The sequence below is a fragment of the Micropterus salmoides genome, unplaced genomic scaffold, assembly GCF_014851395.1.
Source record: "Micropterus salmoides isolate LMB-PRFRI ecotype aquatic unplaced genomic scaffold, ASM1485139v1 Ms_hic_scaffold_21, whole genome shotgun sequence".
Classification (NCBI taxonomy): domain Eukaryota; kingdom Metazoa; phylum Chordata; class Actinopteri; order Centrarchiformes; family Centrarchidae; genus Micropterus; species Micropterus salmoides.
The window spans coordinates 2,039,104-2,054,031 of NW_024041262.1; the positions used below are offsets into that span (position 1 = coordinate 2,039,104).

At 41.9% G+C, this 14,928-nt stretch overlaps 1 protein-coding gene across 1 annotated transcript in view; it reads right to left on the bottom strand.

Moving 5' to 3' along the window:
• The window catches only part of jmjd1cb (jumonji domain containing 1Cb), a 143,255-nt gene that overhangs the window by 17,624 nt on the left and 110,703 nt on the right, over positions 1-14,928 (bottom strand). Inside the window, 8 exon segments of the mRNA XM_038736358.1 lie at positions 3,081-3,253; positions 5,459-5,656; positions 5,825-5,962; positions 5,964-6,062; positions 6,064-6,802; positions 8,443-8,785; positions 8,875-9,426; positions 11,510-11,780. Coding sequence (XP_038592286.1) covers positions 3,081-3,253; positions 5,459-5,656; positions 5,825-5,962; positions 5,964-6,062; positions 6,064-6,802; positions 8,443-8,785; positions 8,875-9,426; positions 11,510-11,780 — 2,513 coding nt within the window.

The window sequence follows — 14,928 nt, forward strand, 5'->3', positions numbered from 1 at the left end:
ACCAGTATTCTCCTATTACCTGCAGGAAAATACAACGGACATCTTCATAATGACGTGGGCTTACATAGGCGAAGTCATATGTGACTTTATTAATATGAACCGCAAGACATCCAGCGCTAAGCACTGCCTCTGGTAGTCAGGAAGAATGAAAGAGAACCGTTCATTTAGGCAGCCCACTGCAATAATATAGAGTAAATACATACATTACTCAGCAAATAAACAAACAAAGAAAATAACTGAAAAACACAAGTATGTTGTGCAGCCAAGTATGAGAGTGATTATTGTGGATGTATGAAAGCCAAACTTCACTTCACACTTCACAGGTGACAGACAGGTTTAGGCCATCCATTCCATATTTATATATTTCTACATTTATTTATGTTGACTATATGTTTGTCTAAGTGTAGCACCTTATCACCACAGCAAATTCCTTGTATGTGTAAAATACTACTTGGCAATAAAGCTCCTTCTGATTCTGATGGGTATCATGGTATTACTGCCTGTTCAGCAGATATGAATGAACATGACATAACTAGGCTAATGAGAGAAAGGAGTGATGGGTGATGTTTCCTCTGTGATACTGTGTGTTTGCCTGTATTGGTACTTGGTGGTGTCTAAATAATGGCTGGTGGTTACATAAGGAGAGCGTAAGTTGCTGAATAAACAGTATGCTGTCTGAACTGCTTTAATATTGGATTAGTGACACTTCACTTCATCTGAAGGCTCACGCAGACTACACGACTTTCAGCATTGGCTGATCGCCCTGCTGTTCAGACTACACAACTTGCCGTCTTTTGACGGGAGTCTTGAAGTCGTGGCGTTCACACTACGTGACTGATAGTAGACAGGGGGTCACACTACACGAGCTGACAACGGCAGATCTCCAAACCACGTTTTGTTAAGAAAACACACGTGAAATGTGAATTGGGAAAGGATGCAACACTACACATAAAACAGCTGTTGTTTGTTATTATAAAGATACCAATTATAAAGACAAAGAATAGGGGTTAAAGAATGGATTAGCACACACAGGTAGCAGGGATCGTCTGAGCTACAGAGAGAGCTGGAGGTAAGTAAAAAGTGGTTTGCAATGAAACAGTAACTGCCTGCTCTCATTGGCTGGAAGTTGATGTTGAGTCGGCCGACTCCTCCAGATATTTGGCATTCTAGATATCTGGTTGTCATCGGCGATGTGTCAGTGATGCATCAGGGAGCCGTTTGCGTTGTTTAATAGTTCACACATACAGGTGCTGATCATATAATTAGAATATCATCAAAAAGTTGATTTATTTCAGTAATTCCATTCAAAAAGTGAAACTTGGATATTATATTCATTCATTACACACTGACTGATATATTTCAAATGTTTATTTCATGTAATTGTGATGATTAAAACTGACTAATGAAACTAATGAAAATCCCAAATTCAGTATCTCCATATATATATCTCCAATAATACTTAAGACCAATACAAAAAAAAGGATTTTTAGAAATGTTGGCCAACTGAAAAGTATGAACATGAAAAGTATGAGCATGTCCAGCACTCAATACTTAGTTGGGGCTCCTTTTGCCTGAATTACTGCAGCAATGCGGCGTGGCATGGAGTCGATGCTCAGGTCTTATGAGAGCCCAGGTTGCTCTGATAGTGGCCTTCAGCTCTTCTGCATTGTTGGGTCTGGCGTATCGCATCTTCCTCTTCACAATACCCCATAGATTTTCTCTAGGGTTAAGGTCAGGCCAGTTTGCTGGCCAATTAAGAACAGGGATACCATGGTCCTTAAACCAGGTACTGGTAGCTTTGGCACTGTGTGCAGGTGCCAAGTCCTGTTGGAAAATGAAATCTGCATCTCCATAAAGTTGGTCAGCAGCAGGAAGCATGAAGTGCTCTAAAACTTCCTGGTAGACGGCTGCGTTGACCTTGGACCTCAGAAAACACAGTGGACCAACACCAGCAGATGACATGGCACCCCAAACCATCACTGACTGTGGAAACTTTACACTGGACTTCAAGCAACGTGGATTCTGTGCCTCTCCTCTCTTCCTCCAGACTCTGGGACCTTGATTTCCAAAGGAAATGCAAAATTTACTTTCATCAGAAAACATAACTTTGGACCTCTCAGCAGCAGTCCAGTCCTTTTTGTCTTTAGCCCAGACGAGACGCTTCTGACGCTGTGTCTTGTTCAAGAGTGGCTTGACACAAGGAATGCGACAGCTGAAACCCATGTCTTGCATACGTCTGTGCGTGGTGGTTCTTGAAGCACTGACTCCAGCTGCAGTCCACTCTTTGTGAATCTCCCCCACATTTTTGAATGGGTTTTGTTTCACAATCCTCTTCAGGGTGCGGTTATTCCTATTGCTTGTACACTTTTTTCTACCATATCTTTTCCCTCCCTTTGCCTCTATTAATGTGCTTGGACACAGAGCTCTGTGAACAGCCAGCCTCTTTAGCAATGACCTTTTGTGTCTTGCCCTCCTTGTGCAAGATGTCAATGATGTCAATGTCTTTTGGACAGCTGTCAAGTCAGCAGTCTTCCCCAAGATTGTATAACCTACAAAACTAGACTGAGAGACCATTTAAAGGCCTTTGCAGGTGTTTCCAGTTAATTAGATGATTAGAGTGTGGCACCAGGTGTCTTCAATATTGAACCTTTTCACAATATTCTAATTTTCTGAGATACTGATTTTGGGGTTTTCATTAGTTGTCAGTTATAATCATCAAAATTAAAAGGAATGAACACTTGAAATATATCAGTCTGTGTGGAATGAATTTATACATTATACAAGTTTCACTTTTTGAATGGAATTACTGAAATAAATCAACTTTTTGTTGATATTCTAATTATATGACCAGCACCTGTAACGACTGGCAACCACTGAGCGATCACTGATTTACCCCTGATCACAGACTGACAGTTGCCGAGCTGTAGTGTAGTGTAGTGTGAACTAGGCTTAACTGACATTGCATTGCCGGTGTCTCAGGGATAACATAGCTCTCTTGCTGCTCTGTGTGGGCTTTCTGAATAAGTCTAGCTAATCCAGCATCTTGGAGAACTTTGCATGTTACTGATCTTTCTACTCACTCCTTACGAATGTCCGTGCTGGCCTTTGAAAGTGGAGGGCTTGTGTGTGTGTTGATCTTGACAGGGGGGCGGTGGGCATCTGCACTGGCTGGCCGAACAGGAACGTGGCTCAGCAAACCGAGGCCATCACCAGCACTACCAGCAGCCTGATGAAGCCATGGACTTGGTGTGTTCTGCACATAAAACACACACATAGATACAGAATCAATAAAGTAATAAACCAAAAAGTAAAATCCACAGACACAAATTTTGGTTTAAATTTGCAAACACACGCATGGTCAAGGTAAAGTATGTCACCATAAATTACTCACAAAGAGAGAAGTCACAGTGACTTCAGTGGAAAAGGGTACATTTTCTGATACACATGTTTATATTTGTTTAGCTTTGTTAGCCAGGTTAGTCAAGCTCTTTTAGCCATCCCAAAGGCAAACACATATGAGAAACCAGAGCTGCTCCCTTGACATTTAGATCCACGATATGTGAGCATTATGGTTTTCCGGTTAGATACAGCAAAAAATGGGCAACTATTAGCGTCAAACTGTATGACAATATTGTTCAACAAAGTCAGACATGTAATTTACGCCCTTGAGCCCTGAACCATCCCTTAGTTATGATGCTATAGGCCTAGACTGCCAGAGGAATTCTTATGATGTTCTAAGCTCCTGTCTCCTCCTCTCCTTTTCCAATCTTTATGCAACCATATCTATCGACTTCTTCACTCTCCTGTAGTTTTGTGCTTTCTCGTTGAGCTGTGGGGTCTTGATCTGTAATTACTGTCTTTGACACGCACCGCTACAATTATTATTAGTCCTTTGATTATTATCATCATCACAATTTTTTATTGTCTATACCACTACCACCTTAACTGTTTTTGTAACTGGTCGAGGCAGAGTGTCACCAACCAAGTCATGGTTCTATTCAAGGTTTCTACCTGCTAAAAGAGAGTTTTTCCTCGCCTGTGTCACCAAGTGCTTACTCATGGTGGGAATTGTTGGGTCTCTGTTAATAGTTTTACAAAGAGTATGATCTAGATCTGCTCTATATAAAAATAGAGATAACTTTTGTTACTTGTACTATATAAATAAAATTTAATTGAAACTGAATTCAACATTATTCCCCAGCCACCTGGTCGGTGACTCCATTTATTATTCCACTAAACCCAAAATTTAACCACATTTGGCGCTTGGTGGCTGTTAATTTTGGATGCTGTACACACACATATGCATATATATTGACATATATGCTAAATATGTATGTTTATTGTTGTAATAACAGATACTGTACATGGTTGCCACTTAAACCTAGATTAACAGTCTGTTTATTTTTTGCAAAGTGGATAATATTGATTATTAAACATTTTAAAGATGGAAGCATTAGACATGTAAGAAACATTATTAATTCTTTAGGAAAGAAATTGGAACAAAGAAAATAATTAAGAAACAATAGGATGGGTGGAATAAAATTTGGTTTCAGACACTCCAACCCCGAGAATTAGCGGAACCACGAGCTGCCCAGAACCTGTGAAGGCCGACATCCAACCAACTTTTAGAGACCGAAACCTTTGGATCTAACCCAGTACCAGTCTGGTTGCTCAATGCCTGTTTTTAAAATATGAAACAGGTATAAAAGTCAGAACTCTCTCCATCACACCCAACCTAGCAGGATGGGTGAACATCACCCACATGCATATAAACATATCAGGACTGAGCGCATCTGAGAAAACCAGAGGCCGAGGAATGGGGAATAGACTGCACACCCCCCTCATGTAATGTCATCATCAACTAAGCTCCAGCTAAAAGCTTTTGTTTGCGCTGGTAAATGCTGACTATGCACATATAAGCTCTGTACGATAACATAACTGTGCACAGTAGATGCTCCCATATCAAAAGGTCAGAATTTGGGACTGGAATCTGTTGCACTTTTCATAATGGTAATCCATACAGCCTGTCATTTCCTGTGCAGGAACTATAGTAGCAGTATTATAGCAGTACTATACTAGGTTTGTTTAGGTTAAGCCAAATGTTTTGTTACATCCTGTAGGAGTCAACTACAACACTGATAAAAAGTTTAATTTAAAAAAAAAAAATTTATTATGAAAAGTCATCACATAGAGCTTTCACGTCAAAATTAATTGAAAGAACATTACAGTAATTCCTTTAAAAACGGACTTGTCCATTACAAGCACAGCTACATCTGATTTGGTCTCAAGGGTTCTTCTCCTACTCTGCTTCTTTGCCTGCCAAAATCTCTTTTCTCCATCCGGCCTTCACTGTTCTCCTTGTTAAAAGACAAACAGTCAAACAAAAAGACACAATCACATGTGCATGCAAAAGTCCACCAAAACACACACAAATACAGACCAATTTGCATACACCTACCCTCCTGAGAGAAGCCTCGGAATTCACGGTGACAGGATTTTCTGGGTGGACCCACTTAGCTGTGGGGGGCAGGTTGAGCCCTGGGGTATAGGAGGTTGGTGTTCCGTTGGGGTACTGCCAGAGGATGGGGTATAGGCCCAGCCCTGCTGCTCCACTGTGAGCCTGGGCTAGTAGAGGAGGTGGAGGGGGGCCCTGACCCTGAAAACAGAACACGTAAATTTTTCTTTTAAATATATATATATATATAATCAGGAGCGGAGGCAACATTACTCCTCTTCCACCCCATTTGCCCCCACCCACCTCAACCCACAGAGCTGGATATTACAGTCTTTGATAGTGTGGCTTTATAGTGTGTTTGTATCTGACCTGTAGGAACTGCTGCTGGTGTGTGGCTGCCGGATGAGGCAGGGCGAGGTGGCCCAACCCACCAGGGGAGTCGAGCCGAGGGTGTCCCCCGAGAAGAGATGCTGCAGGAGGAGGCATGGCAGAGAGCACCCCGGGGGGGTAAAAGGTGCGGGTGGGGTAGAGCAGAGGTGTGAGGAGGAGCGAGGAGGTGGGAAGCGCCGTGGGGATGTGAAGCGGGGGTGAGGCAGGGGGAGTGAGGGGGAGGGGGAGTGGAGGGTGTGCAGGTGGGGATGAAGATAGGCTGCCACATGGTTGGAGGAGACGGTGGCAGAGGCAGAGTTCTCTGCATCTGAGCGGACCAGTGCTGGGTCCCTGTAAACAGTGAAGGTCTCGTTCTTATCGATGATCAGAGGGCTCTTGGTACTGCTGCTGCTGCTCGTACTAATTCCTCCCGACTCTGACCGCGCTAGCACCGGCTTGAAACCAGACCTTGGAGGTTCTGCTATTTCTACTTTAGCGGACAAACGGCCTGTCGGAGGTGGGGAGGTATCAGAGTACCTCTGTATTTTATGTTTAGAGACCTCTGGGGAGGTGTTGGGTTTAGGTTTGGAGATGTCCAGCAGGGCTGGGTGGGGCTTAGCCTTGAGAAAGTCACTTGGGTTTGTGTTGGGGTAGGGATGGCATTGAGAGTTGTTGGGGTGCTGAAGTTTCTGTTTCAGGGAGTCGACCTGAGCTGGGTTGGGGCTCATTTTGGATTTGGCTAAGTCCGGGGGGAGGACTGTGTTCATCTTGTTGGGGGGCGGTTGTTGCTGTGAGTGTTTTCTTGTCTCCTCAGACAGACTCTTAATGCTGGGGTGGATAGATGTGTAGTGTTGCTGCTGCTGCAGCTGCTGATGATGCTGCTGCTGCTGCTGATGATGATGAAGAAGAAGATGATGAGGAAGGACCGTTTTCTCTTTCTCCACAAGCACCATATTTTCAGTTATAGATGTGACAGGCCTGAAAAAAAGCAGAGAAAATAATATTTTATGATCTGTTTTCTATTCATCTGTCATCTACTTAAAACTTCACTTAACAGCCGAGGCTGTTTTTTGCTTCAGGCACTGAAGGACTGAACTCAGCCTACCTATATCTGGGACAGGCCTTTAATTCCTTTCCCACAAAACTCTTGCTCAGTAAATATGGGAAAAAGGCTACTATCAAAATTATTTATTCAGTATGATAATTACTTGTATCAAATCAGGGGGGGGAGAGAGCGAGAGAGAGAGCACCTACTTTAGAAAGGATGAAAGCTGAAAGTTACCGTAGTTATTTCAAATTGGATTCAGTTTTTATGAATAATGGAGGGATGGACACATATTCTTTATGCTTCAAAGGTAAGGTCACAACTTTTTTTTATCTCTCTTGTTTAACAAACCAGTAAATCTTAATGAATTATACTTTGGTGCTGCTCATTGCTTCTGAAAGATTAACAGAACGATTAAATTGTAAATAATCTAAGGATCTGAAGCATGTCCATATTGACAAAAGTTCAAACATTTACATTTGTATGCATGATCCAAGCAGCTTAGACGGCAACCTGCTGGGCTTTAACACTTTTCAGACTGAGCAGGTCTAGACTGTAGTCTATTATATTCATGATCTCAATTTTAAGGCAAACATTTTTTTCACTGGTTGCTATCCCAGGTAAAGGCTCACAAGGACGAGGCTTTTGCTATTCTTCCAAATTCAATTAAAAAAAAAAAAAAAAGTATTTCCACTTAAAGTGTGCTTTTATTCAAAAGCTTTTGTAATTTGACTTAAATTCCTAATCTTTCAGACCATAATGTCAGTTATAAGTTCACCTTTGTTTTTATATTTGACTAATTTTACTTTCATGTTCTCTCATTTCTGCTGTAATACTCATTGTATTGCGCCCACTTTTTAAGGACTTTTGGGGCTATAAAAATTTAATTCAGCTTATTGTCTAAAATAGACAGTGGGGCACTCAGGTTTGTTGACATGAACTTAAATGACTGACTCAGTTCTCCAGTAAGGTGACTCCTAAAATGTCATGTAAACAAGACACCTGGTTTCCAAAATGGCTTTATGAGGTTAGAGAAACCTGATGTCCCCCACAAAAGCTTTCTTTTGATTTGTTAGCCATGTAAACAGGTTTTTTGTTTGCTCTTCACATGTGATCCTGTGCAGGACAAAGACTCCAGACAGAGAAAGAATGTCTAGAAGTGTGAATTAGTCAGTTTCCACCACCGAACATTTGACGAGAGAACTACACTCTCACTACAGAGTGTCCTGTCACTGTCTTGTCAGCACTCAGACACACAAAAATCAGGAAGTGGTGTATTGCATCACTACAACAATTAAAAAAGCAAGTCATGGTTCCAAAATGAGATCAGGGCAAGAGGAGGAATCTGCTGCATGTATACACAGATTGACAGTAAACAGGTTATTATAGTGGATGTAAAGTCATTCTATGATTTCCTGTATAACCTGATCTAACATACTGCATCTTATTAAAGGATATTGGATGGGACTGACTTACAGAGATTACACTACATCTGACACCTAGTCATCTCATCCGGACATCTGAGAAGCGACACACATTTCAACAAACACAATTTGAAGCCCTGTGTTCTCACCTGATGACTTCAGAGGGAGCAAACTCTATCTTGTTGCCTAAGCTCCTGGCTGCTGTCATGCCACCTCCCATAATAACCTGCTGCTGCATGGGAGGCTCAATATCTGTTCTGCGGCCTCCTTCTGATGGAGAAGGAGATGGCGGGACGGGAGGCGAGGAGACGGGAGAGGGGTTGAGTGGGAGGTAAGGTGAGAGGGACGTGGACTCGGCCTTCTGGGAGGCGAGCAGCGCAGACACTGCCTCTGAACTCTCCTGGTGCACCGTCGCCTGGGCATCATCTGTGATGTCAATCACACTGCCACCGTGGAGGTGGGATAAAGACGGCGTCTGGGACCGAGATGACACTAAAACAAAAAAGATTCATCGCATAAGAATACTAAACTTACTGATAATTATCATAAAAGGACAGCTGCCATGTATCAGTTGACTGTACCTTTCATAGTGTTCTTGCTGCTCTCCATAATGCCGCCCTGGATGGGGTCAGAACTCAGAGGCGTCTGTTGCCGTGGAGACTGTGTGATCTGTGTTACAGCGACCAATTCCTCCTCCTCCTTTGTTATCATTTTGCTTGTTTCCTTAACCAGACCCTTCTTGCTGTCCTCTGCTTGAAGCTCCACCCACGGGGACAGGCGACTAATGAGAGAAGAGGAATCGTTCAGTTTGGTGCCATGCATCAGAGGCTTCTCATCTTCCTCTTTTTTGGAAACACCGCTTGGTTTCACATCACTGCTGCGAGTCTTTAGCTCATTCTCAGAGTTGGGCTCTGAGGAGGAGGAAGAGGAGGAGGACGACGACGACGAAGACGATGAGGAGGAGGAGGAGCATGAGGAGTGGGCGGTCCTCTTGTTGTGTGGGTTTTCTGAGTCGCTGCTCTCCGACAGATCAGAGGTCATGTCAGTCTTCAGCCTCTTTAAACCTGCCTTCTTCTCATCTTCCTCGCCTTTCCTGCGTTTGTTCACCGCCTGCTTTGCCTTTGACTTGGAGTCTGGACAAATGAAAAGAAGAAACATAATTTTTGGACACTCAAACACAGGTCTGAATACCCTCTCTGCCATCCATCTTCCCCACCTCAATCTTGACTTGAATGCTGTTGATTGTACCTTTTATTACTGACTAAGACCAATGTAATGTTTGTGTTTGAAAGAGTGAATCGGAAAACCAAAAGCACTACTGGGGTGGAGATGGAGCATTGAATAAGATACATGCCTTTGGTGTGAGAGACCCAGGTTTGATTCCTCACTGTGACACGTCCACCAATGTGTCCCCGAGCAAGAGACTTAACCCCTAGTTGCTCCAGAGGTGTGCAACCTCTGACATTATTGGCAATTGTATGTCGCTTTGGATAAAAGTGTCAGCTAAATGAATAAATTTAAATGTAATGTCTCATATCTGGAAGGCATGGCATCAATTTCAGTTTCTGTAGCTCATTACATTTATTCATATGCATTGCGACCCAAAATCCTTTGGTAATCCTCAGATTTCATGATGCCTTGCACACAGTCAACGCACCCAGTGCCAGAGGCAGCAACACAACCCCAAAACATCTTTGAACCTTCACCATATTTGACTGTAGGTACTGTAGGTACTTTTCTTTGTAGGCCTCATTCCGTTTTCGGTAAACAGTATAATGATGTGCTTTACCAAAAAGCTCTATCTTGGTCTCATCTGTCCACAAGACGTTTTCCCAGAAGGATTTTGGCTTACTCAAGTACATTTTGGCAAACTGTAGTCTTGCTTTTTTATGTCTCTGTGTCAGCAGTGGGGTCCTCCTCTGGGTCTCCTGCCATAGCGTTTCATTTCATTCAAATGTCGACGGATAGTTCGGGCTGACACTGATGCACCCTGAGCCTGCAGGACAGCTTGAATGTCTTTGGAACTCCACACCTGTTACTTGCCCCAGGTGAGTTTAAAGGAGCATCACATGCTTGAAACAATCTTATTTGTCCACAATTTTGAAAGGGTGCCAATAATTTTGTCCAGCCCATTTTTAGGGTTTTGTGTGCAATTATGTCCAATTAGCTTTTTTTTCTTCTTTTTTTTGTTTTGTTCTAATACACACAAGGGGAATAAACGTGTATAGTAAAACATGTATTAATGCAATACTTTTCTGTGAGAAATACTTGATTTTCTGGAAAAATTTCACTTTTGGCCATGACTGTATTATATAGGTAATACAATGACCCTGTGGACAATGACATGAAAACAAATAAGTCTTTAGAAGACAGTGACAGAAACTGCAATGAGCCCCAAAACTGACTGATAAATACAGAGCAGTCTTTAGCGTTTCTAGATCTGCTGGTTGGTTGACTGAACTGCGTAACGTGTTGTCATGTGCAGTGGACCAATAGACTCTGCCGACACACGACGCACACAGCAGCAGAACAACGTGTAGCAGAGCAGCAACACTGAGAGCTTCAGTTTACACGCTGTTAGCAATACTGAATAATCTCCAGCAGCGCCGTCTTCCGCCGTGTTGTTAGGTTGTCATCGACCCAAACAAACCCACGTTGCATTCTGCGCATGCGCGTCTGCTTCTGGGAGACGCTGGACAGTGTTTGCCCTGAGATTATAACAGCGCGGTTCATGGTATTAAACATATTATGGTAATTAAAATGTGTACAGTAATAATAACTATCGAGAATTTCACAACTGACATTTAGCAAAGTGCAATGTAATGCAGCACTGATGAAAACACTCAACAAAAAAAAGAGAACAAAAAAAAGACAGAAGCAACACCAAATGAAGACTGCTTGTCTATTGTTGATTGGCTCTGTGGACATCTTTGAATGCCCAAAAACAACTGCAAACTTCAACAAAACAAAACAAATCTTTTGTCTCTCCTCATTCTTTTTTGATCAGTCATGAGCAAAACATTCAGGTAGAAGGATTCAGCTTTTAGCCGGTGCCGACCTTTACTTTCACTCTAAAGCCCAAAATGAAACTTTCTGGTTCTCGTTGCAAGTTGGTGTCTACCCGGCCAAAGCTTATTTCTGAGGTCAAAGAAACATCCCTCTATCACAAGTGTTTCTATAATCTTTACAGGAGTGTTTGATGGGGACCGTCCTCACCTCTCCCTGTGGTCTCTTCTCTCCTGTCCTTATCCTCCTCTGGAACACTGCTATCTGATCCTTTCCTCCTGGAAGAGCGAGAGTTGCGCTGCTCTCTCTGTTCCCGCCCACTGCCGCCGGGCGAGTTGTGTGATTGGCTGGCTGGTTGCTGGCTTTGCTGTGATTGGCTCTGCTGCTGGGAGGTCAGCATCCCCTGGGAACCTTTTGGGTTAGGGCCCAATGAAGTCATGATGGGGCGGGGGCTGTTGGCTTGGGCTCGTGTGTAATGACTCTGTAAGAATAAATAAAGTTATACGTTAGCTCAAGCACAGAAACACACAGACCTGTAAATACAAACATTACTATGAATGTTTACGCTCAGTTGTCAGTTTATTAAGTACACCTTCACAGTTGAAAACAATCCAATATGACAGCTCTGCAATAACTGATATCTATGTGAATCTTACAGTTGTACTGTTTTTTATTGTTAAACTACACCCAGGTATCAGTTTATCTAAAACTGATGCAGTCTAATCCAACAGCTCTACTGTTCGGTTTTCATTGAGACAGTTTAAAGGAGTGTTGATTCAACTGTATGCTCATGTAGGGATGCAAGTGGCTGAACATCCTTATATGTCATGAAGCAAGAACACTAATGAAAGCTGAAGTCTCAGAGCAAGCTGCCACCTCCTCATTTTACCTTCTCAGCCTCACCTGACTGGAACCTACCACCAGCCCAGGTAAGTATAGGGTGAGCTAAACATAGAGCATACTTCAAAATTATCCAAAATATTTAACAAAACATGTAAGATCTCTCAGTTTAGACTAAAAATGAGAAACACGTCTTAGTATAACAAACAAATAATGAAATGAATACAATTAAATAACAGCACAAGCTGAAAGTCCATGACTCCAAAATGACCATAAAGCTAAATCAACAGCTCTGTAAAAAAACAAAAAAGAACATTAGAGCTTATAATAAAAGGTAAGATTTCTTGCACAGCCGTTGTATTAGATTGTATAAGATATGTATAAGATTAAGCTGGGTGTAAACTGGAGTGTATGTTGTGAAGGGTTTCTAGTATTCATGGGTCAGATATACGAATGGCAATGTTTTCACTGTTTTGACTCTACTCTTGCACATTGGATTAGAGATGGAAGCATGGCTAAGATTAAAGTGCTGACTTTCAGCTTTAAGGTTGTTTGAATGTGTGCAAATGCTAAACACAGTCTTTAAATTTTAGACTAAAGAAAGAGCAACCAAGACGTTTTTTTGTTATTGACTATCCAAGTCAGTCACGTGACCTCAAGCCAAGTGATCATGTGTTTCACTGCTGAAGACCAGAGTCAGAACAACAAGTCAGAAGTAAAGCTGGCTCCAGTACATGCATGACAGAGCATCAACAGGGAGGATGTGTCTGCTGACATCTAACAGTTTTACACCAAATATTAAATATGATGCCTTCAGGTTTTTAATAAATTGTCCTCAAGTTAACAAGAGTCAGAGATGTAATCTTTCAGTCAATGTTTAAGTTCCAATACAGCGGGCAGACACACGACAAGACATTTCTAATTGTAAGATTAAAATGTGTTTAGTTTAAAATAGTTCTTATGACATGTTATACTGTATGTGAAATAGTACCAGAGACTGTTGCTTTTTTGCTTTTCAATTGTGCTGCAGAAAACATGTAGGTGGAATGCATTTATTTAGATCATCAAGTAGACTTTTTCCAAGAAAAGTGAACTTCCAGTTGGTGGTTTTTCCTCCCGTTTTTGTATTTTATTTATTTATTTTTTTAACAAAATGTCTCAAAGTAACATGATGTACACATTATTAGTGAGGGTGGCACCACTGGGAATCACACCCTTTTTGTTTGTATTGATATTTTCCAGTCGCTGTAATATTTTTGCTTTCTAAGTCCATGCAGTAGTTAGTTGGACTTCTGAAGCTTGAACAAACAGTAATTCATGTAAGACCAAGAAAATGTCTTTGTATCGATGAGATGATTTGGAGGGAACTAACTTCTAAAACGTCTACTCTGTATTTTCAAGAAACACCAACTTCCATGCACTGCTATTGCCTCATGAGTGGCTTAGGGCTGAGTGAGGTAAATGCATGGGTTATAAGAGTAGCTGTGTAAGTACCACAGCATGAGAAGCAAAAGAAGCCACAATCTCTCTAGCTGTGAAATCAACATGGTCTCTGCTTTGTACAGGTAGATTTATTTAAAGAGAGAAGGGACTGACTGATGCTGATAATTGTACAAATTGTAATTTGTAAAAGTCAGAAACCCCTGCCTGAGTCACTTTACTCAGAGACAAATCAGCTTGGCATTTATAATTACTTCTTTAAGGAAACCTGGTGAAGTATGGTTTCCATGCCTCATTCTCAGAGTTGGGCCTGAAATCGCATTCATGCATCAGATGCAAGACACATAGGTCAAGAAAAAAGGTTGGTATTAGGTGGTGAGTTGTTATGTTGCTGATAAATTCGAAGAATGATGTGTCAGTAATGCAAGGCATGTCTGTCTCTGACTACAACTAGTGGACAATGTCTGCAGAGTTCTTATGGGACGTTGTCAGCCCCCTGCTGTTAGAGGGTCGACGTGCCCCTCTGGTTCACTGCTGGCCCATGTTCCTGATTCTGTCTGGGAAATGCCAATCATGTGTTGTAAGCCACCTTGTAGGGTGAACTCCTAAATGACACAAACTGTGACTTTGGCTAATGTCCAGATGGAAATTATAGGGGAGTATCAGTTAAATACCATGGACATTGGTTCATCATCAGTTCAGTCCCATCCTAGTCATTTCTGAAAGGCAGAGCAGCACTCTCTCTCTTTGTAAACCTTTCACACTGTGCCTAAACTTGCACTGGGCTACTGAAGCAGATGGATAAGTCTATTGGATGTTAGCTCCAACCCACAAAAATAAACTGCAACTTCAGTATACATGTCACCGTTTGTCAGAATTATAAATTGGACTGGATTTCAGGACTTGGAGTTAAAGACCAACTCTGCACTCTGCAGAAGTTTGGCTGAACTGACCTCTATGGGTTGATTCAATTCTGTCAACACCCGTCATTACAGCTGGGGGGGTTCTGGTGTGGTCTTTGTACTTGTGACCACACCACACTGACGTAGAATTTTGTACACTGTGAAATGCTCTATTGCACAGTGTGCTGCAGAGGCAGCAACCACCAGATGGCAGTGCAGACAGGATGTTTGGCCTGGGTTAAGTTACTCTTTAAATGACTATTTCACTTAGACATTTCATCTCCAGTTTGTGGCAGACATTTATCAGTGTCTGTTTGTCCAGGTGATGTCATACACATCAGAGAATAAGTTAATGGTTATAAATATACTGAAGACATTAAGAGAACATTTCATTACATTATACTGCTTTACTATTAGTCTGTATTGTAACCTCACAGTTTACAGATT